Genomic DNA, 27,252 nt, shown 5'->3' on the forward strand with positions numbered 1-27,252 from the left:
AGCCTTGGTCCTTGGCCTGTCATGCTCAGTGTTGTAAGTAAGTGTGGGCCATTGACTTAAAAAAACCCAAACAATAGTACACACAAATTGTGTCATTAATTAGTACCATAAAACATATATATATATATATATATAAGTATAGTACCTTTAAACCAAACCCTTAGTTGTTACATTAGTCCCTAGAACTACATTTATCCTGGTCTTGTCTGCAACCCAACTGTGGTTGCACAGTTCCTCTCCAGAGGCATTCAGTGCTGTAGAGCAGTACTAAGTAATTGGTTTACAGGATCTGCTCCATGGTCACTGAGGAAACTTTTGTTTATTTAACTGCTGCGCTCTTACAGTAGAAAAATTTTAAACGTGTGCTGATGAATCACAGTGTTTTTCACACCTTCTTGCGCTACTGGGAAGATGGGGTAAATTTTTCTCCACCAGCTCTTTCCATGGAAATGCAGAGGGCAGAGAACACTGTTGCTAAGACTGCATGGCAAGTGTCTATACATAGCCACTTACCTCCATGATTAGAATGTTATGCTTGCACACATCAGATAATGTTTTCAAAATGTAGTTCAAAGTGAGTTCCTGTCTCCAAGCATTAATTACAGCTTCCATTTCACATCTGTTACTAGAGAGCAGCAGACAAAGATCTATAAAAACACAGCAGGCTTTTAATTGGAAATCTAGTGAAATTTATTCCTGGTGATTGTTATTTCTAAAGGATGGTCAGTTATATAGATCAACAATTATCTACCACAGGCAAATTATCATTATTTTTTATTTGTTTTTCCTTTTTTTTAAATACGTGTTAGAGGAAAAACATAGCTGTAATGACATGAGAAGTAAACAAATGCCATTGGTTGGTTAACCAACCTTGCTTCTGAATTCCTCCGTACTGCATGACTCATGGCACTGCTAATAATTATAATAACAACAACAATAAAGAGTGTTTGTCTGAACTTTGTCCTCACAAAAGAAGATATTGGGGATTTTAAAGGTGCATATTTTCAGATCTTAGCAAGTATTTCAGCCTGAGGTGGTGTGATCAACATGATATCATTAAAAGGGGAGCTGCTCAGAAAGGTCTGTATAATTTAGCACACTGTCATGTATGCCACAGCTACACAAACACTTTGCAGTGTATGCGGTGGCTACATATATGCAACACCTACACAAACACATAAATTTATGTTATGGTTTGCAGCACATTAGGTAGTTGTTGGTAACCTGCTGGGTGTCCATGCTGCAGTAAGGAACGTACCTTCTATCATCAGTGGGCTACTTTAGTGAGACAGATGGGGAGGGGGAAGAGGTCAAAGTTTTATTAAAGCATAAAAACTTGCTCTTTCTATCTGCTCTGTACCAGTATTTTTTTTCTTGTTTGGTTGGCTGGTTGGGGAGTAAATAATAGCTGCAGTGGCGAGAGGGTCAATTTCTGTTGACTTCCATGAGTTTTATGTTATACCTAAACCCTATTAATAGTAACTTCATATTGAAAAGTGCAAAGTAGAAATCCATCATCATGTACAGGTTTTGTCATTGGTGAGGGTATATATTGCTAAAGTCTTCCCAGATTTGAAGGATTGTTTTTATGTTGTTTTCTCCACCCCTTTATAGAATGTCACTATGAGCCAAGAACAGAAGGTAGACCAGCGTGCAGAATCAAAAGAAAGATTATCAGTCGTTTGCATAAGTGCCAGCAGCAGCTTAGTACCATTCAGTCAGATTTCTGCAAATGGTGCTGAATGCTTCTGCATACACCATTGCCTCACTTGGAGGTAAGCTTTGGCTCCTGTCTGTAAGGTCTATTGCTCCCAGTCCAGCAAAGTCACTGAAAGGAAGGCATGAATTTGGACTCCAAAACTTAGGCTGCTTGCCTGTCACCAGCACATTTTCTTTACATGAGTTAGGCTTTGACTGTAACACAAGCTGCGCAAAATTTACTGCTTGTGCTGCACTGTCCAACTGTGTTATTCACATATTCCAGCAGTTTAATACTCAAAAGGCCACAAACAACCCATTTAAGTTGAGAATGGATTAACTTACTTTTGTAGCTATTGTTTACCTTTCTAAATGGACTATTGATTCATAGCCAGGCTGTTATTTTTATTTGAAAAGACATGGTCCCTTTCTCACAAGCAGTTTCAGCTGTTTCCTTTTGATGTTTGTCAATCTTTCCTTTTAAAAGCAAATGGAATCCAAAAGTTCCATTTATCAGATTTTTGACTGTTAGTAACATTTGACATGTTAGTATCACTGACTTCTAGACTGACAGCTATTTGGCAGCAGTTCAGTGCCCTCCAACTAACTACCTGGCATAGACTTAGATTTCAGTTATTCTGGCTTTTGATTTTTCTTTGTTAAAGCATAATTCCTGCTCTTTCTGCTCTCTTCCTATAAAAGCCCTTTCTATATAAGAGATCTTCAGACATTAAAGAACTGTAGAAGATATGGAAATCTGGATATCAGTATGTAAAATTCTCAGAGGCAGAATGAAACAGATCTGCAAAATTCTATATAAAACTGTTTCTCCATTGTTCTAGAGACAGTGCTCTTTAGTGCATCATTTACCATCATTTTTGTTTTCATTTGTGTGTGTTTGCTCTGAAAAGCCCCTTCATCTTCCCAAGATGAATCTGTAGGAAGGAAGAAGATAATTTTTTTTCTTTTCCTTGCTAGAGGGTGAATTAGACCTTCAGACAGCATTGAAAGACTCATTTGAGCATTGTGCAATAACAAAGCAGGAGGAAGAACTAGAGTGTGGCCACAGGCCATTTGAAATGAAGTGACAAGCCATGAGGTCTCTGCTCTTTGTGGGGCCTTTTCTGATTTGAGCTAGAGCTTGCCTGGTTAAAATTAAGCTGTGCACTTGTGCACACAGATTGCTACAGTCTGATGTGCAAACTTACATTCACATGCTGTATTGCAGCCCATGATAATAACAAAAATCAATGTCTCATTCTGATCGATTGTGGTTTTGTTCAAAAAACAGCGCCTCTGTCTGCTTGGCAATGGTGAAGGGAGATACTCTTCTGTAATTGTTTATATAAACAGTCTATGCACAAAAGATTGTTATTCTGACATCCAGCAGATTGCACTGCTACATGGTACAGATTGCATTGTGTTAGTCAGCAAAACAGGGCATATAAAAACAAGGAGACTTGGTCCTTTTTATACAGGGGAAAAACTGCTAGAAACCTGTCAAGTTCTTAAAGAAAGAAAGATGTCTATCTGACATCACTGTTATTGTCTCCTGTTTTGGTTTTTACCTTTGGCTGTAACAATGCTCTTTTGTCAGCTTTTCTTTATATTGGTTTCATATTTCCAAAATGGATTTTTTTTTGCATGTGCAGATTCAGGATAACACTTGTAGGGTTTCCTTGGGTAATCCCCATCTGCATGGGGCTCCACATGTTCAGTAGGAGAAAATCCCCATCCACATGTTCAGTAGGAGAAAATGAGTAGACAAATAAGATGAGATTAAGCAATGAGTGTATCTCTTAACCATCAGAGAGTTCATCACCATCTCTGAGCCTCCTGTGGAGTTAAGCAGAAAGGTGTCTGCCTCTGTGCACTGTGCACTGTTTTGGGTATTTACATTGGCAGCTAAGGTGACCAAAACCCAGATTTGAATTCTTAAGAAAAAGACAGATCTAGACAGCTTCATTTAGCTTCCTAGGACAAGGACTCTATAGATGTGCAAGGCTGAAGCTGTAAGAAGTGGAAGGATTCTCACAGTTTAGAAGTGAAGGTAGCTGAGTTACAAAGTACAACTTTTATCATGAAGAGATAGCATAGGCTTTGCCCTCAGAAGGGCTTGGGAACGGGACAGTGTTGCTTAATAGTCTTGACTGAAACACATGGGATAGTGAAGCTGAGCACTGTGAACTTGCCTGAGAAGACACTTTTCATAAACAGTGACAGAGAGAACATGTAGGAGGTGCATCTTGGCTGTAGTTAGCTGCCTGTTGACACTTGATCTTTGTAGGGACATTTTCTGTCACGTCTGGTTCCCTTCTGAAGGTCCTTTCCTGTGGATGCTAACTCTTGTATTTGTAGTGTGGCCTGTGTGTTTACAAACAGCTCATTTTACAATCAGTTCTACAATGGACCTTGAGAAGAAGAAAGGACAGGTTAGGGATCATAATGTTGTGTGCATTGATGAGGAACACAGAGATACAGAAAAGCAAAGCTGATTCTAATTTGAGTGGCTGGAAATTCACCATGAGTCACCAGACATGGTGAGGGCTGCAGGAGCCCAAGCATGTAAAGATGATTATAGAGTATGACATTTCCATCTTAGAAATGGCTTGGTTGGTTGAAAACATTTAAAATTGTAGTTCAGTACTGCACTTTGATTACGGTTTTTAAGAAAGGAACTTGGCTTCGGACATGAGACAATTGGATTCTATCTCACTGAAATTAGCATGAGACGAGCTGAAAGACGGGGTATACTTACCACAGTGAGGATAAATCAAGGTCCTATTATGAACAACAGCATCAATTATCATCCTCTTTATGGCATACCATTGCCCCTTCTTCTGTCTCCTCTAAAAAGCACACCAAAATATGGCCCAGCCATCTTTTTCCTTTTTATGTGTGCTGGTTTAAAGGTAAACCAGCAGGGGAAATGAACTCAACTCAAAAGGGAGACTATAAGTCAGAATAACAATTTCATAAAATAATACAATAAGTACGATTATACAGACAAACAATTGGTTTTAACCCACAAAACCCAAATATATAACCCAGCACCCTGGGGCATGAACAGAGTGGTGTTCTTTGGGCCCCCTGAGTCCAAAGTAAAAGGAGAGGGGAAAACCTGTTGGTGAGAGTGCTGTTGCAGTTTGGTCAAGAGTGGGGATTGCAGTCCGGTCGAGAGTGGTGGTTGCAGTCTGGTTGAGAGTGGTGGTCTGCAGTCTTCCTCTGGATCCCACGAGTGGTTAAAAAGGTCCCAAGACTCCAAGATTATATATCCTCCAGTTCAGGCAGGAATGCTCAGTACCTCCCTCGGGGTGGGGGGGGGGGTGGGGGGGGGTGATCCTTAATGGGGTTCCTTAATGGGTGTGAGGACAAGAGCAACTCCTATCTCGCAGGCCTCTTAGTCAGGCTCTATGTGCAGATGGTGTAAATGGTTCATTGATAACAGTTTCTGGGAAATGGCATGGAAGGCTATAGAATACACAGTTTTGGGTTACACCCATCCAGTGATGAACTGGTCTCAGCCGTCCTAACTAGGAAATTATGCTGACATGTATGTGGTGGTAGACCTAGTTGTCTTTGCCTTAGAATAAACTCAGTCATGATTTCCTTCAATCCCTTTACCTGAGAGAACTGGGAATCGCGGAGGCCACATGTGGAGTGTGTAGCAAACTCTTCTGTTGCCAGGTTTTGCATCCTGACACCTTGATATTTGATGTTGAAAACATAAAAAAGTTTGATGGCTACTTTGTGGTCTCTCAAGTGTTGCCTGCCACTGCATGTTCTGTGAAAACACTGGTACTGTAATTTGGTAATACTACTGTAGCCATGATGATTTAAAGGTGAGATGGGCAAGTTGTGTGGAACAGTGATAAAAATCTTTTCCCATGCAGTGTATAAAAGTAACATAGAAGTAGCTTTGAAGTGAGCCAGTGGTACTGCAGTTTTATTTGAAACTTCTGATATATTAAGTTTGAGCCCAGAAAGTAATACTTTTGGAATGAATTGTCAAGTTGATACCAATACCCCATGAAAAAAAAAAAACACCACCTTTTACTTTTCAGACACAGAATCAGTTCCTTAAGTGACTCCAGGAAAGTCAGGAGTTGCTCAAAAACAGCCCAGAAACATTTTCTTTTGAGGCATCTGTAAACATGCATTTCTTTCTGTAGTAACATAGATTTTCATGTTCCAAAGCAGAAAGGCTTCAAAGTGCGCTTAACAGAGTTGTACAAAGTTCTGTTTCTCAATGTTATATATATATCTGTAACAAAATATCTTAATTCTATATTTTATCTGTTCCAGCATTTCTAGTTGCAAGTTGTGAAGAATATTTTGATTTTTGGTGTCGTTGTAGAAACATAATGATAGAGAGGAATGAAGTGTTCTTTTGCCTGCTTTAATAGTGCAAGCAGTTTTGGTGTCTTTTGTGATTGTTGATCAAAGATTTAGTTCTGGAGCAGCACATAGTGCCCTTTAACAGGGTCCTCTAGCCTGCTCCTGTCTTCCCTACCACTCTCCTTGTAGCATGAGATATGCAAAGCATGAAAGAATTGTGTGTCTTTCCCTGCCTTCCTCCCCTTTCATTTATTTATTTATGAAAGAAGGAAGACTGGGATGTCTCAGATGCTAGAAGTCTGGGCAGTACAGAGGGATAGCTAGATGTAGAGGGTGAAAGGAGGTCATGAGAAAAGCAGTCTGGGATAAATTTAATGACCTCACTTGGGAAAAACTAGATTGGGTAACACACAGAAATCACGGAGGATCCTCAGAAATAGCAAAGTTATTGTGAAGAAGTCTTGACATAAAGGCGAAGAAGTAGAAGGTGGATGATTGCTGGATATGGAGCAAACCTGAAAGGATATATCCAAAAATTCTAAAAAGCATCTATGGAGGGGAAAAGATGAAGAGCAAGGTGGTCCTGGTATATTTAGTGTGTTTGGTTTATGGGACTACTGAAGTGATCTTGCATTAGGGCATTTTCCTTTTTCGTTGCTTTTTGTTTATAGAGAATCTGAAAAAAATTTGAAGGGGAAATTTTTTACTCTACTTCTCCCTCTTTCAGTCTGAAAGCATATTCTACATAGGAAGGAAAGATTTCAAACTATATTTCATTCTTCCATTGCAAACTGGTTTCTTGTAATTTTAAGCTAACTTGACAAAGTGTATTTTGATCCATAAAACTTCTTACATCATTTAGATTCATTTGGCATCAAACTAAAGTAAACTGATTGTGTCTTCCTTAAAAAAAAATAAAAAAACCTCTCATGTTAGACAGGACTACTCTGACTGTGTTAAGTTTGGCTAGAGTGTTTCTATGGGTATCAGCAGTCTTTGTGAGCTCTTGAACCTTGTTAAAAAACAAATTGTTTTTCAGTGTTTGAAGAACTTTGGGATGATTTCAAGACACAGGCTCAAAGCTAATTTCAATCAGAAGGCAATAGGCAAACGCCCCCCAAAAAAGCAATCAAAGAATTGATGAAAAATCTCTTCCTTTCTGAAGTACATATTTCATTTCAATTCTTGTGGTGCCATCGCCTTACTCAGTGTCTAAATAAGAAGACAGGGCTTTACCAAAATAGCTCGAGAATTTGTGTGTGGTTCTGTCTGAATTGTCAAGTTGGTCTTATGACAGGGAATAGTGAACTGTCCCATTCACTGCCACAGATTTAAGGGGTCAGGCTTGTAATAGAACTTATCACAATATTTCCCTGAAAAAACCCCTCAAACTATTTAAACTGGAAATCTTCAGAACTCCTGTGTCTACTTGCTAGTGCTCTGGCAGATGTATGAGCATTTCTCCTATTCATAACTGTTTTGGAGTGCTTTCACTAAAATAAATACCTATTGACTGCCAGAATCAGATTAGAATCTGCAAAGAACAAAAAGAAAATTTAGATTACTCTCTTATAAGTGGAAGTGACACACTTACGTGAAAATACTTTTTCTGAAATGTCACCTGCCTTGTGATGTTAGCATAATATAGTAATTTAGAGATCCTGCTTCTGACTGCTAACAGCTTTAATTTGCCATGTGATGGTGCCTGGTGCAGAAATAACATTCAGGAGACAATACATGTCCACTGAACAGTGCTGCATCTTTACACTGGTTTAGCTTGCTGCTAAGGTGCTTGGATTTGCAAAACTGGAAGGTCTGCCCTACAAGAAAGGAGTTGTGTTGAGTGGCTGCTCAGGGTCCCCCAGGGGAAGGGTAGGTGGAGGAGCCTACAAGGAAGATAGAGAGGGACTTTTTACAAGAGCACATAGTGACAGGACAAGGGGGAATAATTTCAGACTGAAGGGGAGTATGTTTAGATTAGACATTAGGATGTGAGGGGGGTGAGGCACTGGAACAGGTTGCCTAGAGAAGTTATGGATACCCCATCCTTTGAAGTGTTCAAGGCCAGGTTGGACGGAGACTTCTGGAAGATTTGTCTTTTAATGTGAACTTTTAAAATAGTTGAAATAATTTTTAATAACAGTACTGCTTCAGCCCATTGATACCTTGCTGAACTACCTTGAGTAAAGGTGGAACTTCCACTTCTCCTTAGTCCATGCAGATACCTAGTTGTGGCTACTGCTGTGTTGGATTGTGACACTTGGAATGTGATGCACTGTGTGTATGAAGAATATACTTCTTTTGTGTTCTTACCTCGACATGAGGAACCTGTTTTTTGGAGGCCTGAGTTTGTTCTGTCTTGTGTCATTATAATTTGGTGGTGCTTTGAGCATGTATTTAACTTGTTTTGTAAAGAGGTAGTACATACTCAGAGCACCAGAAGATTGGAACACAAAGTTGCACCTGTGTCAGTAGAGGTTGTGATTCTTCACATTTTTGCTGAAAGAAAAATATAGGGAGAGGGAATTTTTTAAGTAGTCCTAAGGACATGTCCTAAGCATAACTCCATGAGGTGATTTAGGAATTGTTTTCACCAGTATTGTTTCTGCTATTCACCAGGTTTCTGTTATTGCCGTAATACACTACCTGTAGCCAGCTGACTTAATTTAATAAAAAGATTTACATTATTCTCAATAGTGACTAATATTCTGGAAGCATTTCTGTAATTTTTAAAAAGTTATGCTTAAGCCATGTGAAAGACTGTCTCATGTTAAACGAGCGTGTGCAGAAGTGGGCTGTTGTCGCCTCTTCTGATATTGACTGTGTAAAATAGGAAAAGCAAGAAAAATTGCTATATGTAGCCAGCCCATGGTGATACAGTGCTTTACCGCAGGAAGATGTTGTTTGCACTGAAGCTGTAGAGTGGTTGCTTTGTTATAAAGTTAGATGGTATCATGTTTCATGGGGATTTTTTTATTTGCTTCTTTACCATGGCATCTGTTGTGATGATGTGCCTCAAGCTACTCTTTTCAAAAGACCTCAGACAGACTTTGGTAAGGTAAAGACAAAGATCTGTAGCAGTTTGTTTTATTGGTCATACTTGTACTGTAGTAATATAATTTTTAAAAAGCCTCTTAAAATTTTGCCTGTGCAATCTGTCCTGAAATATGTATCAAACAGAGGAAGCTTGTTTTCAGAGACTTCCTTATTACTTATTTAAGAACTCAAGAGGGGTTGATCCCTAGGAAATTAAGCTGTTGTCTCAGTGCTGTAATTGCCCTGCGATAGGATCTTGTGTTGAAATGGTATCTCTCCTCTAGATGAAATCTTCTGAGCTATTGCACAGCATGGCAAGGGTTATAAAACACACAGATTGAAAGTTCACCACTCTGTAAAAGCTATTTGAGTTACATTGAGGAAGGATATTCTCCTTACAGCTAATAAAATTGTCATAATTTCAAGGACACCACTGTAGTTCCCTTACCAAAAGCTCAAAGCTGCAATTTGTGTCAGGCCTGATGGAGGCCGAACAGGTGGATTATGGAGAGTGTAACAGCAGGGTAACAGTGAGAAAGGAGAGCTGATACACAGCGATAATTGCATGTTAATTAAGGAGAAGAAGAGGGAGGCCAGTAGATGCAGGCTGTAAATGCTGTGGAAGAGGCTGATGGAGAGGAAAGGAAAATGTGGTCCCTGTGTCTCAACGAGTGTCCTTGTGGTGGCTTGTACAGAGAGGAGGAAAGCTGCAGGAGGAGCACGTGGGGCTGCATTTCTGTGGCGTGCAAGATGCTGCTCGCCTTATCCATCCCTTTCTGGGTAGAGTGCTGTGGGGATGAAGAGAGCCCCAGTCCTGCTGTCAGCTTCACAGCTGGTTCCTGTCGGTGACAAGAGGGTTGACTGCTGATGAGGCATCTGTGTGTACGTGGGGACTGTGTTACAGGGCTGGAGGCTGCGCAGCCTGGCTCTTCACAAGTCCAGAACAGGGCTGCTGAAGCCAGGTGTCAGCTCCCTGCCTGCAACCGTAGAAAGGGTGTTTAACAAAATGAAATCAGTATCACAGCAGTAACACCGCACACACCATACAATATATCAATTAATTTCACATGCCACAGAAATGTACTGGAAATTCTGGAGATAACAAACTTAATGTTATCTCCTACCTCACTTCAATGTGATGTTATTTGAAAAATGTATTGAAGTTGTTAGGGGGTGAGTGAGAAAATGAACAGCATTGAAAACACTGTTGCAAATGATCAGGTTACCACAGCCTAATGAGGTAAGTCAGTGGGAATGGGCATAAACTGCTACCTGAGTGGTTTTAACTGATGTGTTCTCTAATTGTAATGGGATAGCAATGAATGCCTTATGAGGTGCCATTGTGCATCAAACAAGTAATAAATCAAGTTACAGAAACACAGTGTTTTGGAAGTACCTGCCAGTTCACATGCTTTTCTTGGAGCCTGTTACCGTATAATTGCTAGTGTCTACCATAATGTCTTATAGTTCTGTTTTAAAAATTAGTATCAGAGAAGGACTTACATGGAAATACATACTTTTGCGCCAATACTTGGGACACAGTCAGGCTTTTATAAGTTCAGTGAACTTATAAAAGTCCCTAAGAACACATGAGAAGCAGCTGTAGACCAGCGCTCACAGGCATTACTGTGCAGCTGTAAGCAGCATTAAGGCAGGGATTTGTATAGCAAATAAGCTCTGTATTGTAGGTGGGGTAAGCATGAGAACATGACAGAGGTGGAAACAACTTTTGCCCAACTGTTGCTCTTCTTGAAAGGAGGAAGTCAGGGGAAATTACTATCCACTTTTATCCAAAGGATTGCTACGGTTTTGCAAACGTGTATTTGTTGCTGATCATTTGAGCAGAGTGTTAATCTGTTCCATCCCACGTGTAATAACAACTCTGGGGGGTGCTATGTGCTTGCAGACCTACATTGGTTCGATAGTTGCCTCTGTGAACCCCTACAAGAGCATTCCAGGACTGTATGACTGCACAGCTGTGGAGCGATACAGCAAGCACCACATGGGAGAGATCGCACCTCACATCTTCGCTGTGGCCAATGAGTGCTACCGCTGCCTTTGGAAGCGCCATGACAACCAGTGTATCCTCATCAGGTAAACGGCAGCTGCTGCTGCTCTGGTTATCCCTGCTGATCAGCCTTCCGGATTTAGGAGCGTACATTTGGACCACATGGAGAGGAGAACTCCAGAAGAAAGCAGCAGGCCTTTAAAACAGCAGAGTTTCAAGAGAGTTCTGAACTAGCTCTGTATTGTTCTGTGAACCTCTAAAAAAATGTTAATTTTTCTTGTGCACCTTACAATTTCATTGAGTGAAAAAATCTATTACATTTTTGTGCATTTTTACTACTTACCTATCTAATGTTACCCTAAGTGCTTTCCCACTGGTTTAAACATCCCTATGCAGCTCAGTAGTTTGTCACCACTAGACCCTGATTCCTGCATAGAGCAGAAAAGAAAAAATACCCCCCCATTCTTGAGAAAAGCAGTGAATAAAATTGGCAAAAGAGAAAACCCTCCACATTTCAGCCACTTAATTCTGCCTGATTAATCTTCCTTGCTTAATCTTGTTGTGCTTTAATTTAATGGTGATTTAATAGCTTCCTGTTTGATCCACTGTGTCACTGGTATTCAGAATCTCACTGCTGCCGAGTGTACGGTGGGAGCAAGTTGGCATTTCAATAGCTTTTCCCTGCTTTCAGTCCCTCCTTCCTCCTGGCTCCAGAAGAGCTGAAAATGCAGCCAACTCTTTTCCCGTTCCCTAGCCTGCCAGCTCAGCTGCATTGGCTCACACACAGGCAGGGAAGTGCCGGATCAGGAGGAGCAGCTCGGTGGCGATGGCAGTGGGCACCAGCCACCGGACTCTGGGCAGGAGGTGATGTTCAGGGGGGTGAGAGAGTGCATGTTTCCCCTTCCTTTCCTCTCTTGCCTTCACAGCTTTTTTGTGATTAAGCCCATTTGCTCTCACTTTCCTGCAGCACAAAGTTAAGTGTGTAGAGCTCTTCAGGCACAAGTTGACATGACTTTGGCTGTCTCCTGACCTCAACAGGAGCCCTTGCAACAGCCGTGGGACTGCAGCATGGGGCAGTCAGTGGGACAGAGAGGGGATAAGGCAGAGTGAGAGCAGCACCTTTTGCAATAGGCAATACTGACATTTGAGATAACAGGCCAGGTTGCAAGGCTTCCTGAGTTAAGAGGGTGATTTGGTGCATGCGGTTCAACACCCAGTCTGTTGTTAGAAATTTGGATCAGATGCAACACAGCCAAGTCTGGTTCCAGCTTTCTGCATGCTCTCAGGTTGCAGTGCCTACCTGTCCTCTCCACTAGATAGATTCTGCCTGGCAGTGGCACAAAGCTGGAAAGGGCTGCTGAGTTTGTTTTTTCAGCTTTCTTTAACTGTATTTTTCCTTTTTATTATTTAATACATAGTCCTGTACATATAAAGCTGAGTCCAGGTGACAGTCCAAGAAAAAATGTAATGCACAAAGATCTTTATCATGTGAAAATAGCTATCCTGCAGTTATGATTTCATGTTTTATTTCCAGGTAACATTGCTTGTGAACAGTCCATGCACCCAAATTTTGGGAGCCAAAATAATTTCTGATGGCCTTGGGTACTTTTACCATTCTGTACTGGCCTAAGTATTTTACCTTTCATTCCAGTTCCCCGCAAGCTGACAAGAGAAAAGCAGGTTATGTCCTAAAATGGACATAATCAGAAGTCTCTGATGTTCCAGAGGAGTCTCCAGCAGTCTCCGCTCTGTAAACCATATGCTTTGATACAGATAAGCTGTAATATGGAGAAGTTTTGCATTAGCAGTCCCTTTGAAAATTGTTTACTCCGGTCATGGATTGAAACAATGATTTGAATCAGTTCATTGTTTCAGACAAGTGCCGCAATACAACCTTATAAGGGTATCTTGTTTCTACAGAAATTGAGGGAATGTGAAATTCAAATAAGAAGTCAACTCTACTTTCATAAAACAGTATTATCTGCTGTATCTTTGAAGGACTCAGAGCAGGATTTTTTTAAATTAATGAAGGTTTTCTGTGGCCCTCATGAGATTTAGGAAAGTCCCTGTGGTCACATACCTAGTTTAGGGCATAGGAAGTGAAGGTGTAACAGTGTGTTTGGCAAATTCAGTGTCCTGGTCATTCCTGCATCTTTTGCTGGCTCAGAATTAGATATTGCAACCAGTCATTGTCACTGTAACTTTCTTGGTTACTACTGACATTTGAAAAAAATGGTCAGGTGGAACACTTTAGTGTTTGACTTTAGACAAATATTCTGGTCCTGTATTTAATGTAAGAGATGTTAAAGAGGAAAATTTTGTTGCATCAGAAAAACACAATAGTTAAAAAGAGTGGATTGCTCGTGTAGGCTTCACATTCTGATCGGCAGTTTCACCTGCTCCTGACCTTGGGATCTAAGCACTCAGTAGCAAGTTGAAACAGCCCCACAAGGGAAGGTCCTTGGAACTCTTTCTTATGATCCTCTGGACTTGAAGTGCCCCCTGCTGGCACACAGAATTAGGTCAGTTTTGGTTGGGAGCTGCTTTCTTCAGGCATTGAGTTCAAAAAACCTGTGAAAAAAGCTTCTAGTGTTTTGAAATATTGATATTGGGATATTTGTCTGGTTGGGGGAGGGTGAGGTGAGAGGATTAAGGCTAGAACTTGAATTAAAAACTGTCATCATAAAGACTGGAAATATAATATAAAAGTGAGACCATTTTTCCAGTGTAACCACCCAGACTAGGGGTGAAAAGGAAGGAAATACGGAAGAGATTATATTAAATGGAGTCACCCAAAGATGCTTAATTATTGGTCTGTGTAACACAGGCATTTTAATTCATGCTAATGCTGCACAGAAATGACTTAGCAGCCTAAAATGTCAACAAAATAGCACACTGAAGAAACTGTACACAACTGGTGCATTAGAATATATACACAATTGTGAAATGGTATTTTCACTGTCCCAGGCTAAAAAATGTTTATCTGACTATTGAACTAAGGTTTTCTTCTAGACAAAAACATCCACATCAATGGATGTTCAGTTTTATGGTCGTCTGAACCTTACTGTGGGGTACGATTTCATTTAAAACAGGGGAAAAAAAAGCCCACCATGTTAAAAAAGAAATAATATCTGATTTTTCAACTGGGTACCTCAGGAGGAAAATGAAGGGAGTCCATCTTACTCAAGCAATAGCCAAACAGCTTGTCCTGATGTAGGAAAGGGACTGACTTCCCCCATGATTAGCTGATGTTTACAAGTTGGGACCAAGTTCAAACCTCCACCCTTTTATTATAAGAATAGCAAGGTAACTTTTTGGGTCATTTGGGTTTTTTGCTGCACTATTTAAGGTGACCTAGTCTATGCAGAAGCAAACACATGCACTGCTTTCAGATGCAGTAGCAGTTGATCCACTTCAGGGCACTCAAAAAGAAGTGTAAAGCAGTTGAAAAAACAGCAACATTCAAGCTGAATAACATTCAAGTCAGTGCTGTGAGTGGGAAATCACAGTCTGATACCAGTTTGTTCTCTCTCTTGTCATCTGATGGCCTCAGTTTTTGTTGTTGTTCAGCTTAAAAATCAATGTGAACCAAAATCCTTATGTGGGGACCCAGACTTGTGATGTGAAGATGTTCTTATGAGACTGACACACCAAAATTCAGATGTGCATTTGACAAACTATTTGCTGAAGGGGCCTATTTTGTCTGTGTATCTGTCTTGGGGTTTTAAAGGCAGTTGACAGAACAGAGAAGTGATTTAGAGTAGCATTATGTCCTTCAGAATGAGGAGTCTCTTTCAGTGACCCCTGTTTCCACTGCTGCAGTTGGGAGTCAAGGCTGCTGTGCCCTTAGTGCGATGCCCTGTGTAGAATATGTCACGGAGAAAGTCTAAAGATCTTCTAAGTGGGCGCCTTCTGGGTTGCTGTCAGACTTAATATGTTCACAGTACTGAGGGCAGTGATGTGGAACAAGCTGGGCACTTAAACTCATGGGGTGGAAAGGTTGCTGGAAAGGTTGCACTAAAAAATTCACCCTTTTACTGACCTTGGCAACTTCTTGTAGGCGTAAGCTTTCTAAGGTCTCTGAAAGATTGATCCCACTTACCCCAGTGTTAGTGTATGTACTGTAGGTTGAGTAAACAACTTTAAAGTTTAGCATGCTTGTTCTTGATTTTAATTTCATAATAAAACGCAGCTATTATTAAAGTGTTTTGTGGAGAAAAAATGCAGAGCCAACTCGATGTACATAAAATTATGGGTCCTGAGTTCAGCAACACCACGCAGTGATGAGATCTTACTGTCCTGCCAGAGGGCTTCAGGAGCCCACCCACTCAGTGCTCAATAGTAATTGCAAAATTGAATAGGATGGAGCAGTTACTATTAAATGAGTAGACAACACTGGGTAAATCCTTTCCTTGGATAGATCCAGACTTTGTGGAACTGGAAGAAAACAAAAAAAAAGCAATCAAAAGTATAACATGGCTCTGTATGTGGGAAAGGCTAATGAAGACAGGCAACTTGAGTTTGTGGGGCTATCCATCAAGTCAGGCACAGCAGAGACAGTGAGCTGTTGGTTGCTGGAACGTATCAGTGGGCATGAAGTTTTATACGACATTTTAAAGACTGATTCTTCTTGGGAAACACTTAAATCTCAGCTAAAACTCTATGTCTTGTTATGTTTTCTGAATGTATCTGCTGATTTTTTTTAATTGTTGGCATTCATTTGCAGAAGAATGCCATGCTTTTTTTTTACTTTTTACTAGAAAACATCAGTATACTTTGCTGTAACCTATAACTCCTGGGGTCACCACTCAGCAATGGCACAACAGAAGTCTGTCAAATTATCTAAGCTTAGTCCCACATGCCCAGTAGTGCTCCATTAAAGTCAGTGACAAAATTCTTGCTTGCTGCAATGAAAAAGGTGAGGTAAGACCAAAATATACCCCCTCTCTTTGGGAGTAAGCTGGAATTAGGTACGGCTTAATTAGGAATTAGGAAAACTAGAAATTAGGCAGCAGTTTAGGATATAATGCTATGACTTCATATGAAAAGCAAGCAAACCAGTCAAACTTTACCTACTAGTTATATTTCTTAGTGGCTCACACTGTGTTTTTAGTCTACATAAATGAAGGAAAATTATGTGGGGGAAATGAGCCAAATATATACTTTCCTTTTTTGGAGTGTTGGTTTTGAAGAGAAACTGAGTATATTGCCTTCTGTTTGTATCAGCAAGGTTAGTTATTAACAGTTTGTTTTAAAAATATCAATTTAGCATTATCAAATAGCTTTGTTCTCCTGTGGGTGAAGATGAGATATTTTACATCTCTGATGGTGATGGGAGGTGAAAATTGTTGATATTTTGAACTCACGTGAATCTGGTTTGTTTGAATAGGTATGTGAAAAGTTTGTTTAAAGAATATGTAGCTCACTAAGAATATCAGCATTAATTATACTAGTAGCCTTTATGTGTTAGAATATGCACTGGGGTCTCTAACCTTCTCCTCCTCCTTCTCACAGCAGAGTGCCTTCATTAGCTATGTAATCCCAAACTTTCCCATCTTAATTAATAGTCTGGTCTTTATCCCTGACTATTGCCGTTGTTGTAACTTTGTTTTAACTCGATAATGGGAAGTGTTGGGTAATTGCTTGTATTCAGAGATCTCTTTGTTGCCTCATGGGTGTGTGTACATATGCAATCAGTGCCTTGAAATGCTGTCCGAGCAGTGGTATGAAGTCTAAAGACAGCTTTTGTTTTGCCTTGGATGTCATATTCAGGAAGCTTAAGGGGGTATTTTGCTTGCCTTTGACTATCACTTCTAATCAACCAGTCGTCCTGACCTCCAGTAACGTAGAGTTTGGAGGGCTGACCAGACAGAGGGATTCTTCGCTAGCCACTGGAACTGTGCAAACAATTTTCTCCTCTTCTTTCAGTGGCGAAAGTGGTGCTGGTAAGACAGAAAGCACTAAGCTGATTCTGAAATTCTTGTCTGCAATGAGCCAACATTCGCTGGAGCTGTCCTGCAGAGAGAAGACATCCTGTGTGGAGCAAGCTATTCTTGAGAGCAGGTACTAGATCTTTCAATACACAGGTATTTTTTCCAGAAGACCGAAGCCTTGACATTGAAATAAGAGCTTGCAGTGTAATTAAATATGTGTGTCTGTTTATTGAACAATAAAATTAATATTGGAGATGGGGAAATATTCCATTAAATAAAATTACCTAGTTACTCTAGATAGTTGTGAGCACAGTTGAGCACATTATTTATCTTAATAAAACAAAAATATGCAGAATTTTGAAAGTAATGAATCTCTAATTGTGGCTTTCATTTTTGTTTGGGGCTGAATTGAGATAATCAGAATAAAGGAAATGGGTGATGGGAGGGAGAAACCGTTGGTTCAGTTTGTGTAGCCTGAGGATAGGGTAGAACAAGATACAACATGGTGAGTATAAAGTCCTCAAGTGGTAATAGCATGATGAGGAAAGGGAGGGCAAGGAGAACTGATAAGACAAATGAGTAAATGCATCAGATAAATTGGACACAATCTCCAAAAGCAAAAAAATATTCTCTGTGTTCACATGAAATAATACATGATTCCAAAGTATTAAAAACAAGACAATTTAAGATGCTGTTACTTTTGTTTTTCCTTCATCTCTGTTATACATGCTGTATCTTGATGTAGTTATTTTTTTTTAATTGCCTTAGGACAAGGACTGTTTCCTTACATCTGTCTAGCAATTTGCATGTGCTGAGATTTCTTATTTCCATCTTTTGAGCAATTGCAAGAGAAGTAGCAAGTAGCAGTTACTACTCTGCAGCTGCAGAGTAGTTTGGTACAATTAATCTTCCTGTTGCGTGAATACTTGCATCTTTTGATAGGAAATTGAGATGCCCATTGCTAATGAATGGAGGGTACTGCTGAGGATGTAGGCTGCGGCTGAGAAGAGTGTCACAAGGGAGTTTGTCAGAGTGTTGTTCCTTTCACCAGTCCCATGTGAAACTATTGGCATGCTAGTCACGTGTTAACACTCTCGTCATTCTCTGTTTTCACAGTCCAATTATGGAAGCTTTTGGCAATGCGAAGACTGTTTACAACAACAACTCAAGTCGCTTTGGGAAGTTTATTCAGCTGAACATCTGTCAGAAAGGAAACATTCAGGGAGGAAGAATTATAGATTGTATCCTCATTTGGTGCTTTGACTCCTGTTTGCAGGCAGCTCCTATGTACCTCCTTGGTGGAGGACTGAGAGAACTGGCTTGCCTTTGTCTGTCCTTTCACCTCATCATGGTTAAAATGAGCTGGTGTTAGTGGGAAAGAGAAGCAGCAACACCAAATTCACACATGCACACATGCATTCGTGGCAGTGTGGGGTGTATATACTCTTGGAGGACCAGCATTATGTGTTGCTACTGCCAGCATGGCGTGGCTCATATGCCTGTTCCTACACAGTGATCTAAAACAGCCTGAATTCTTGGGGATAACCTCAGTCGTCAGCCATTTTCCTAATTTATTATATCCAAAGATAAGCTGCTTATTTCTCTGGAGAAGTACTGGAAAGAGCAGAGCTGCTGAATTTCTGCAGCATGTGTCTGGGTGGGTTAAATCCTCAGATTTGCCCTGCATTTGGCAAAATCGGACTATGAGCGTCTACACCAGAGCACCAGAGGTGTGGGGATGAGGAATATTCCAAGGGGATCTTGCCTGCTGTTTTAAACAGCTGCTTTTGCATTAGGACAAATTTAAAGTTGTTTAGGGAAAAGAAAAAGCAAAGGAAGCAGATGTCATTCAAGATGCAGAATGTCACAAGTCCAGTTTTGATGGAATGGAAGAGAAGAAGGTGTTAATACACTGATATTAGAACTGCTAATATTATTATCATTGCTACTTTATTTATCTTGTTGTAGGCATGTTGTATGAAACATGTTGTAAGAAAAGAATATGATACTCTTCCTATTGTCTCAAATAAAAGAAGGAAGATTATAAATGGCTTCTGCATTAATTGCTTTTTACTTTATTCCTTGACTAAAGCTTTTCTTCCTGGCTCTAGATTTATTGGAAAAAGTAAGTTGATGTTTGCTTTTGCTTAGTTAATTGTGTTTGATTTAATATTTTTTCTGAAACTGTGGATAAAAAAATTATCCTTAAAAATGATCGCTGTTTTTTACTTTGACAGAATCGTGTAGTAAGACAAAACCCTGGAGAAAGAAATTATCATATATTCTATGCTCTGCTGGCGGGGATAGAAGAGAGAGAGAAAGGTGAGTGGCAAAACACAAGTCACACAACTGTAGTGGCTTTCACTGAGCAGTCAGCTGTGGTGACAGCAGTGGAGAATTTAACTGCAAAAACCCACTAACCCAAGCAGAGAAATAGGTTATTTTTTCAGCTGGGATTCAGTGAGTGTGAATTTGAGCTCACCTTAATAAAGCAACCTGCTTGGTTGAAGAATGTCACTGAGCTGCTGATAGTTTTTTCTCCCAGCTTCTACTGTGGCCTTGGGAAAATTACTTGGGGACAAACATGCCTCATTCTGTTCAAACTGAATATTTTCACTGGTAGTAAATAACTCCACAGCGACAAAGATAAATAATTCTGGTTCTTCTAATCCACTGAACAAAAGAAATTACATTTGTATATGTGCAAAATTGCCGAAAGCTGTCCCAGCATCTCCCCTTACGCCTGCTGTCTTTGCATGCTAAAAAGTTAACTGCATTATGCAGTTAAATAAAACAAAACCCAGGAAAATAGCCCCCCATCGTATTTTAATATAAAACTTTGTCTTGTGCATCATCATCATCATTTCTGAACACATGAATTGTGAACTATTTAACTCTGACTTAGTAATTTGTGGAGTACTTTTGTTTTGGCATTTCTTTTCCTTCACTTTCTTTTCTCTCCTCATTAGATGCTTTTTACTTATCTGTACCGGAGAACTACCACTACCTGAATCAGTCTGGATGTATAGCGGATAAGACAATCAGTGACAAAGATTCTTTCAAGGAAGTCATTGTGAGTTGTTTCCCTAGTTCTTTTGCTTAAAAACACTGGAAGTTCAAGGTGCCTGGGGCCCATTGACAGGGAATGGGACAAAGCCTTTTTGTGCTGTAGGCACTAATCTTACAGGGACTTATATTTTCTCAAAATGCTTCACTGTCCTTTTGAACATGCCTTTACCTTCTCTCTAGTATTTCATTTTTACTGTCATTTCAACGTGTGCTGTAATTTAGAGAAATTATTACATTTTGAAATTAAAAGTATATCTGTTGGGAAGTCACTAAGGCTTTTATAGGCCTTTGCCCTTCCCTATATTGTTTTCTATTACAGATAGATAGATAGATAGATAGAGATATATTTCACTGTTTTTCAATCCTAAAGCTTTGCCCAAATCATGTAGCATCTATTGGATGGAGTCTGCAGTGCAGTGCAACACACAGGGAGTGAAACACCTGTGACTCTTTAAGTTGTAGCTGCAAAATCCAGTTGTATGGAGTGACTTACACAATAGAATTGAAGAAAACATAAACACAGATTAGAAACCGGGTCCTGATGGAATCTCTATGAATGTCTTTATATCTTATACCCACAGCAATTAGTCTGTACTGACCATGCATACTGTAGCACCAAGGTGATGCACATTAGATTTTAAAAATCAGACAAAACATTTGATTTTATGCCCTTCACCCAACTGTTAACCATGTTAATCTCTTTGCCAAATTGACAAATTAAGGTGTAGTGGATGCAGCAGTTTTTTTTAGTGTAAAAAGCCGTCATCTTGTATGGTGGAAGGGTGTGTTGGAAAAGTTGGTAACTTATCTATATTGTTGTCACGTGCTGAACTAGGTTAGCATGACATTTAATTTGGGCTAATCATCCCAGGGTAGGCAGAGCATGAAATCAGTTGGGCAGGTGATGTTTGCCTGCTGCCCGCAGCGTGGGCAGGCTGGGAGCAGGGGCTGAGGCTGCCAGGCTGCATTCCCAGAACAGGAGGCGGGCAGAAACCCCCACAGTTCACCCTCACCTGTCTTTTCCTATTATAGTCATCTCCTTTGCCTATTTTTATTGCGGTTTCAGTCATGGAAATGTTACTTAAGGGAAACTTTTTTGTAGGAGACAGGGACGAGCTGCATGGTGACTGTAGAGATGAACTCCTAGTGCTGCTGCCTTTCTGTTGTGAAAGGTCTTCTTTACAAAATAAACCTTCAACCATTATCCCTACCCTGTGTTGAATTGTGTCATGAGTCTGAGGCTTTTCCATTTGTAATGGATGATTTATGGAAGATAAAATGTGTCATGTGTCATCTGCCAGACACCTGCAGTGACTATAACATGTCTGACTAGGCGAGTATAAAACCGATCTGGTCTCAGACAGGTTTGTATTAGACCCAAGTTTGGGAAATTCTGGTAATTTCAAGCGGCATACAATTACATACCCCATCTGTGTCAAAGAAGGCATGTGTTCCTCTTGTTTTAGTATTTCTTCTAATATCTTCCAATTTGCTTATTTATGTAGTTGACCCTTGATCATTGCCATATTGTTTATTCATAAATTCAACACTTTTTATATAGATTCCTTTCTTGCTCAGTTTTACTGGGAGTTGTCAGACCACACTGGTAAAATGCGTGTTTGGGCGCACACATGAGCAAATCTTACATGTTGCTGTGTTTCCTCCCCTATGCCTTGTTACCTACAAGGCTAATTGGCAAAATTTGGTAAAAACACACAAGAGGTAATCAATTAATAATTCAAATTAAAGTAATTGTGTCTGATGCACAACTCAGTAGGTCATTCCAATATTTAAACAACTTTAATGATGAATTTGAAAGCACATTACAATGTCATTACAGCATCAAAATGAGATTTCTTAAAAGCAGAGGTACTTACATATTTCAAGATGTTCCAGTGTACCTTACAGTGTATTCAGTTTGGGATGAAACCAAAGGAATGGACTCCAGCCAGCCCTCTGTTAGTCCTGACTTGCTTTTCTAAGGCCTCCCATTTTTGAGTCTGTGTGCATGTTATTAAAGAAACTCACATGTCATTCCAGACTGCAATGGAAGTGATGCAATTCAGCAAGGAGGAGGTACGAGAAGTTTTGAGACTGTTGGCTGGCATTTTGCATCTAGGAAATGTTGAGTTCATCACTGCTGGTGGGGCACAGGTGTCCTTTAAAACAGGTGAGAAGGCTGTGCATCCAAATGTAAATGTTTCTTGAGGCTATGAAAGTTGTAGTCGTTGCTATTGTATCTGAACCTAACAAGGACAAGCAGTGAAAGGATCTTACTGCTTTTTAACATCTTTAAATGTTGATTAAAATGTTATATGTTATTTTTGAGGGGTGGGGTTTGACGAATAAGGAAAGTTAGTCTGCTGCTGGATGCTAGATCTTAGTTATGGAAGAGCTTGGGCACATATTTATTCCATTAATAGTAATGAAATTCCATTTGAATCTAATTTCTTCTTGAAATATTCTCAAGTTGATAAAACATATGTGCTCAAATACATTTCCTTAACAAGATCTCCACCAAAGGTATCTTTTGTTAGAGCTTTCAATACTTCAATTACAAATCCAAAAGTATGTGCTGGTGTGTCTAAAGAATGAGCTGTGAGCATTTTAAACATTTGTTCAAATATGGCAATAGAGAGTAGCATTACATACTGCTTATATACCGTGTTATAGAAAAATTGAAAACTAAAGTATGCATGTAAGAAAAAAATTGCATTGGTTTATCCTCATCATCCTGAGGGAAGCTGAAAAGCAGTCATGTGGACAAAGAGTCAATTACTGTTTGTATCAAGAAAAATGTGTTAGTGTAAACACTAAATTGTCTGAATCCTTTAGGTGTAACATTAAGAGGTAAATAAATATTTATGACTTACTTGTGGTGAATTTCTACTGTTAACTCCCTTCAGTCGTACATATTTATGCCTTTTCATGAGCAGCAAAACAATATCCTAGAGTTTCTAGTTGTGCTTTTGTCTCTAATCCCTGTCATTTTGGAAGCATCTTAAATGGTGGCAGTAGTAGTAGTACTAGTAATAATAATAATAATAATAAAAAACCAAATTGGTTTCATAACCTTATACATTTAAGGACATATTTGTCTTTGTCTTTGTCTTTCTCTTTTGGCAGCTCTGGGTAGATCTGCTGAATTACTAGGGTTGGACTCCACACAGCTAACTGAAGCATTGACACAGAGGTCAATGATACTCAGGGGAGAAGAAATCCTAACACCTCTTAGTATACAGCAGGTAAAGGCATCTCAGTTTTGACATGTTTTTAGGGTTTGTGAAAGGTATGTATCAATCTTCAAGTCCAGAGAAATCACTAGACACTCAGGGACAGAAGTTTAGCTCATGCATCGGAGTTGTAATCAAAAGCACTACATAGATTTTTTTGGAAAAGGTGTCATCTCTATAAATTCCATCCTGTCATTCAGACCAGGGCTGGGAGCTTGGCTCTTGTTATCCTTATTAAGCCTGATTGCTTACCATTTTTTTTTCAAATCCTAATCATGTAGGCTGATATTTTTCACTGTCGATACTTGGGTAAGGTGAATATTTTTGAAATTCTCTGGAGAAATATTTTTATCATTTACAAAAATGGGATTAGAAATAGATATACATAACATTATGCTTAACTGTAGAAAAGGGTGAATGACGGTATTATTTCCTACCCTTCTCTTTTCTTCCTCCACACCTTCAGTTTATAATTTTCTAATTTTTTGAATGCTTTAGCCTTGAGATGTAATTTTAAGGACACATAGATATACATCTGTTTTAACTTAAACTATTAAACTCAAACCATGATGCCTTGTAAGTATTAATGCAATTGCTGTCGAGCTACATAGGAATACGAATCTGCTTGCATCATACATTGCTTTATGGTGTGCTAAGGACACACAGGGGTCACAGAGGTGATTGATGTGTTGTGTATTCCTTTTTTAACACAGGCAATAGACAGCAGAGATTCTATGGCTATGGCACTTTATTCTCAGTGTTTTGCTTGGGTCATTAAGAAAATCAATAGCAGAATCAGGAGCAAGGAAGACTTCAAGTCTATTGGAATTTTGGACATATTTGGATTTGAAAATTTTGAGGTAGGTTTCAGAAGCTTGTTTAAGTGGATTGTTTGATATTTATACTTTATTGTTGTACATATCTTTGTCCTCTTCTCTGGAACTTGATTATTAAACATGTCATGACTTAAACTAGTCCCTTGTTTGCAAAGTAAAATACATACAAAAATGTATGCATTTTTTAAAATTTCTTGTCTCTTTAGGTAAACCGTTTTGAGCAGTTCAATATTAACTATGCAAATGAGAAGCTTCAGGAGTATTTCAACAAGCATATCTTTTCCTTGGAGCAACTGGAATACAGCAGGTAAGAGACAGGGAAGAAATTTGAAAGAATTTTGACTATCAGTATTCACTTGAAATCTTGATTTGCAGGTCCCTTAGCTTCCTTTGAAAATCTCTGTCTGGAGCTGTGTATTTTTTAAAAGCAAGCTGATTTTGCTTTAATTTGCAAGATAAATGCACCAGGTCCTCCTATTTTTATAATTAAAATGATTTCATCATATTTGTCAATAAAAAGGCCCTCTTTATTTTCCTTAGGGAAGGACTGATTTGGGAGGATATTGACTGGACAGACAATGGCGAGTGCTTGGATCTTATTGAAAAGGTAATAATTTGATGTTACCTATTGTTAGTTTTTGTTCTGAGATAATCTGTCCTTAAAACACTTGCCAACACAAAGAACAAGTTAAGAGAATGGTGCATCTTGCATGTTTAAATAGCAAACTTTTAATCAGATAATTTTCAAGTATCAAGTACAGATTATATTGTAAACTCACTATATGTGTTTTTGCAACTTTTCTCAGTGTGTGATTATGTACAAAAGCAATATTTGCACTTGATTAAAAAGAATCATTTGATCCATGTTCACTTCTGCCACCAGTACAGGTGAGCTGCATGAGTTTATCTCCGTAGCAGGGTGTGTGGCTGCAAGAGTTCAGATGGCCACAGAAACGAATGGCAGTAGGCAGGGGATCCAGCTGGCAGGATGTGACTGCAGTCGGGGCGATGTGGTTTGTCACGAACTGCTCTGGGCCCATGGGAAGTGGCTTATTAAAATGTACTCCTGGAGATCCATGTTTTTCTGAGAGGCTGTATCAGCCTGAAGCTTGCTGGGCACATTAATTAACTGCAGGGTATCTTGCTTTGCTTACCACCCCTTAAGTAGGGAACATCAAAGGAAATGACACAGAGGCATATGCAAAGCAAAGGGAGGTGGTGTTTCACACAGCATGTAGTTCAACTGTATATCTTTTGCTCTGCCCTTCGGCACTGTGGGTGCTAAACATTTGCATCGGTTCAACAACTAAGTAGATAATTTAATGGAAGAAAACTTTTTGAAAGGCTTCTTTACTCAGACTCCTGATCACTGGAAATCGTGGAGGCTGGAGATATATTCTGAGGCAATGTCATTGTATGCATCTAAAAACTACTTACATCAGAACTGTTGATTCTTCCCGTAGATTGTTTTTCTTTATTTTGCCTATGGATCATATGCTCTGTATTTCAAAAGCATTGTTGCCAGAAAAATAGGATTGCAGTCATCTACAAGAGTGGGGTTTCAGTTGTGTATGGGTGGTTTTGCACCTCTGTGCACACAGCAACTTCAAGGACCTTGTGATTTTTCCAAACTGGGGACAACATCTTTATCCATCTGTGCACTAATTCATTTTCTGTATCTTCTTGCTGTTCTAGAAACTGGGACTACTGGCACTTATCAATGAGGAGAGCCATTTTCCTCAAGCTACTGACTCCACCTTACTGGAGAAGTTGAATGCCCAGCATGCTGTATGTGATGTTTCACTGATGTTTTCTCTGCAAATTATGGAGGATCTCTTTACTTCTGTAGAAATTCATGGTTCAAATATATGCATGCATAGTTTTAGAGGCTTTTTCATATATAATTCTCCTTCCATGGCAATCCACATAATTTGCTGTCGAGACTCAGTTCCCTGAAGTTACCTGAAGAACGTATCCTTGTTACTGTGCAGTTAAAGGTTTCTGTCATGGTAAATAAGTCAAATTCTACTCTTAATTGGAGCTCTGTCAACCTGCAGTAGCTCAGACTATGTAGATCTTCAGTTTCCCTTGTTTTAATGAGGCATTCACCTTGATGTCATTTACTGAAAGATTGCTGTTTCCTCTGTGCAGATTAGTGTTACCTTTATTTGTGATCCTAGAATTATTTCTGAGAATTTCTGGGATGCGAGCATATCCACTAATTTTCATAACTGCCTTCAAGACATAGTCTTCTCTTTCAAAGTGCCTTTAATAGGTGGTTCTGCCAGATGGGTTCAGGTTTAGTATAATGCCGTCTTATATACTATAAATCTGTTATTGCTGCACTTGAAGCAACCCAGACTAACAAATCCTATTATCATTATAAGTTGCTTGTTTGCTTTTGGAGCACTAATCTTCTGGGGAGTTTACTGGAAGACAATGGTTTGTTTAGTATGGGTTGAGAGGATAATGTGAACCTTTGTATCATTCCATTCCCTGACCCCCCCCCCCCAAATATTTTTCTCTTTTTCTCCCCCTCCGTTTAGAACAATCCTTTTTATGTAAAGCCGAGAGTTGCCGTTCACAACTTTGGAGTGAAGCACTACGCTGGGGAGGTAATTTCTTTATTTGCTGAAATTATTCCAAGCAGAATTTTCATTAGCTTAATTTTACCCTGAGGGTGCTCAAAATTAACTGAAGCACTCTGTTCCCTCAGCACTTCTTGCAGTACTGCTCTTGTGAGAGGTGCCTGACTGTTTGGCTTGTTGTTTGAACCAGCTCTGTTTCCTTCTAGGTCCAGTATGATGTCAGGGGGATCTTGGAGAAGAACAGGGATACTTTCAGAGATGATCTCTTGAACTTACTACGTGAAAGCAGGTACGTTTCTGTGATTTTTGTTAAGGACATGATATTAAGGGGTGTTACATCGGCTAATTCTGCCAGGGTTTATAACCTAATTCTGCTTGAGTTTGAATGTTCGATATTGCATCAGACCTTGACAGAGTTGAAATGAGCATAGAATGAAATAGAAATGAGCATATCATAGAAGTGATATGAGCATATTGTATCATATTATATCATACAAATGAGCGTATCAGAGT

At 39.5% G+C, this 27,252-nt stretch overlaps 1 protein-coding gene across 1 annotated transcript in view; it reads left to right on the forward strand.

Moving 5' to 3' along the window:
- Positions 1 to 27,252, forward strand: part of MYO10 (myosin X) — a 161,997-nt gene that overhangs the window by 75,860 nt on the left and 58,885 nt on the right. Inside the window, exons 5-18 of the mRNA XM_051799353.1 lie at positions 10,979 to 11,166; positions 17,009 to 17,143; positions 18,130 to 18,254; positions 19,125 to 19,138; positions 19,251 to 19,335; positions 19,983 to 20,086; positions 22,123 to 22,252; positions 23,209 to 23,327; positions 24,029 to 24,175; positions 24,358 to 24,458; positions 24,692 to 24,758; positions 25,847 to 25,939; positions 26,698 to 26,766; positions 26,946 to 27,028. Coding sequence (XP_051655313.1) covers positions 10,979 to 11,166; positions 17,009 to 17,143; positions 18,130 to 18,254; positions 19,125 to 19,138; positions 19,251 to 19,335; positions 19,983 to 20,086; positions 22,123 to 22,252; positions 23,209 to 23,327; positions 24,029 to 24,175; positions 24,358 to 24,458; positions 24,692 to 24,758; positions 25,847 to 25,939; positions 26,698 to 26,766; positions 26,946 to 27,028 — 1,460 coding nt within the window. The remainder of the gene's footprint in view (positions 1 to 10,978; positions 11,167 to 17,008; positions 17,144 to 18,129; positions 18,255 to 19,124; positions 19,139 to 19,250; positions 19,336 to 19,982; positions 20,087 to 22,122; positions 22,253 to 23,208; positions 23,328 to 24,028; positions 24,176 to 24,357; positions 24,459 to 24,691; positions 24,759 to 25,846; positions 25,940 to 26,697; positions 26,767 to 26,945; positions 27,029 to 27,252) is intronic.

This window comes from Manacus candei, unplaced genomic scaffold (assembly GCF_025592945.1).
Source record: "Manacus candei isolate 608988 ecotype Guabito, Panama unplaced genomic scaffold, ASM2559294v1 h1tg000049l, whole genome shotgun sequence".
NCBI classification, from domain to species: Eukaryota; Metazoa; Chordata; class Aves; order Passeriformes; family Pipridae; genus Manacus; species Manacus candei.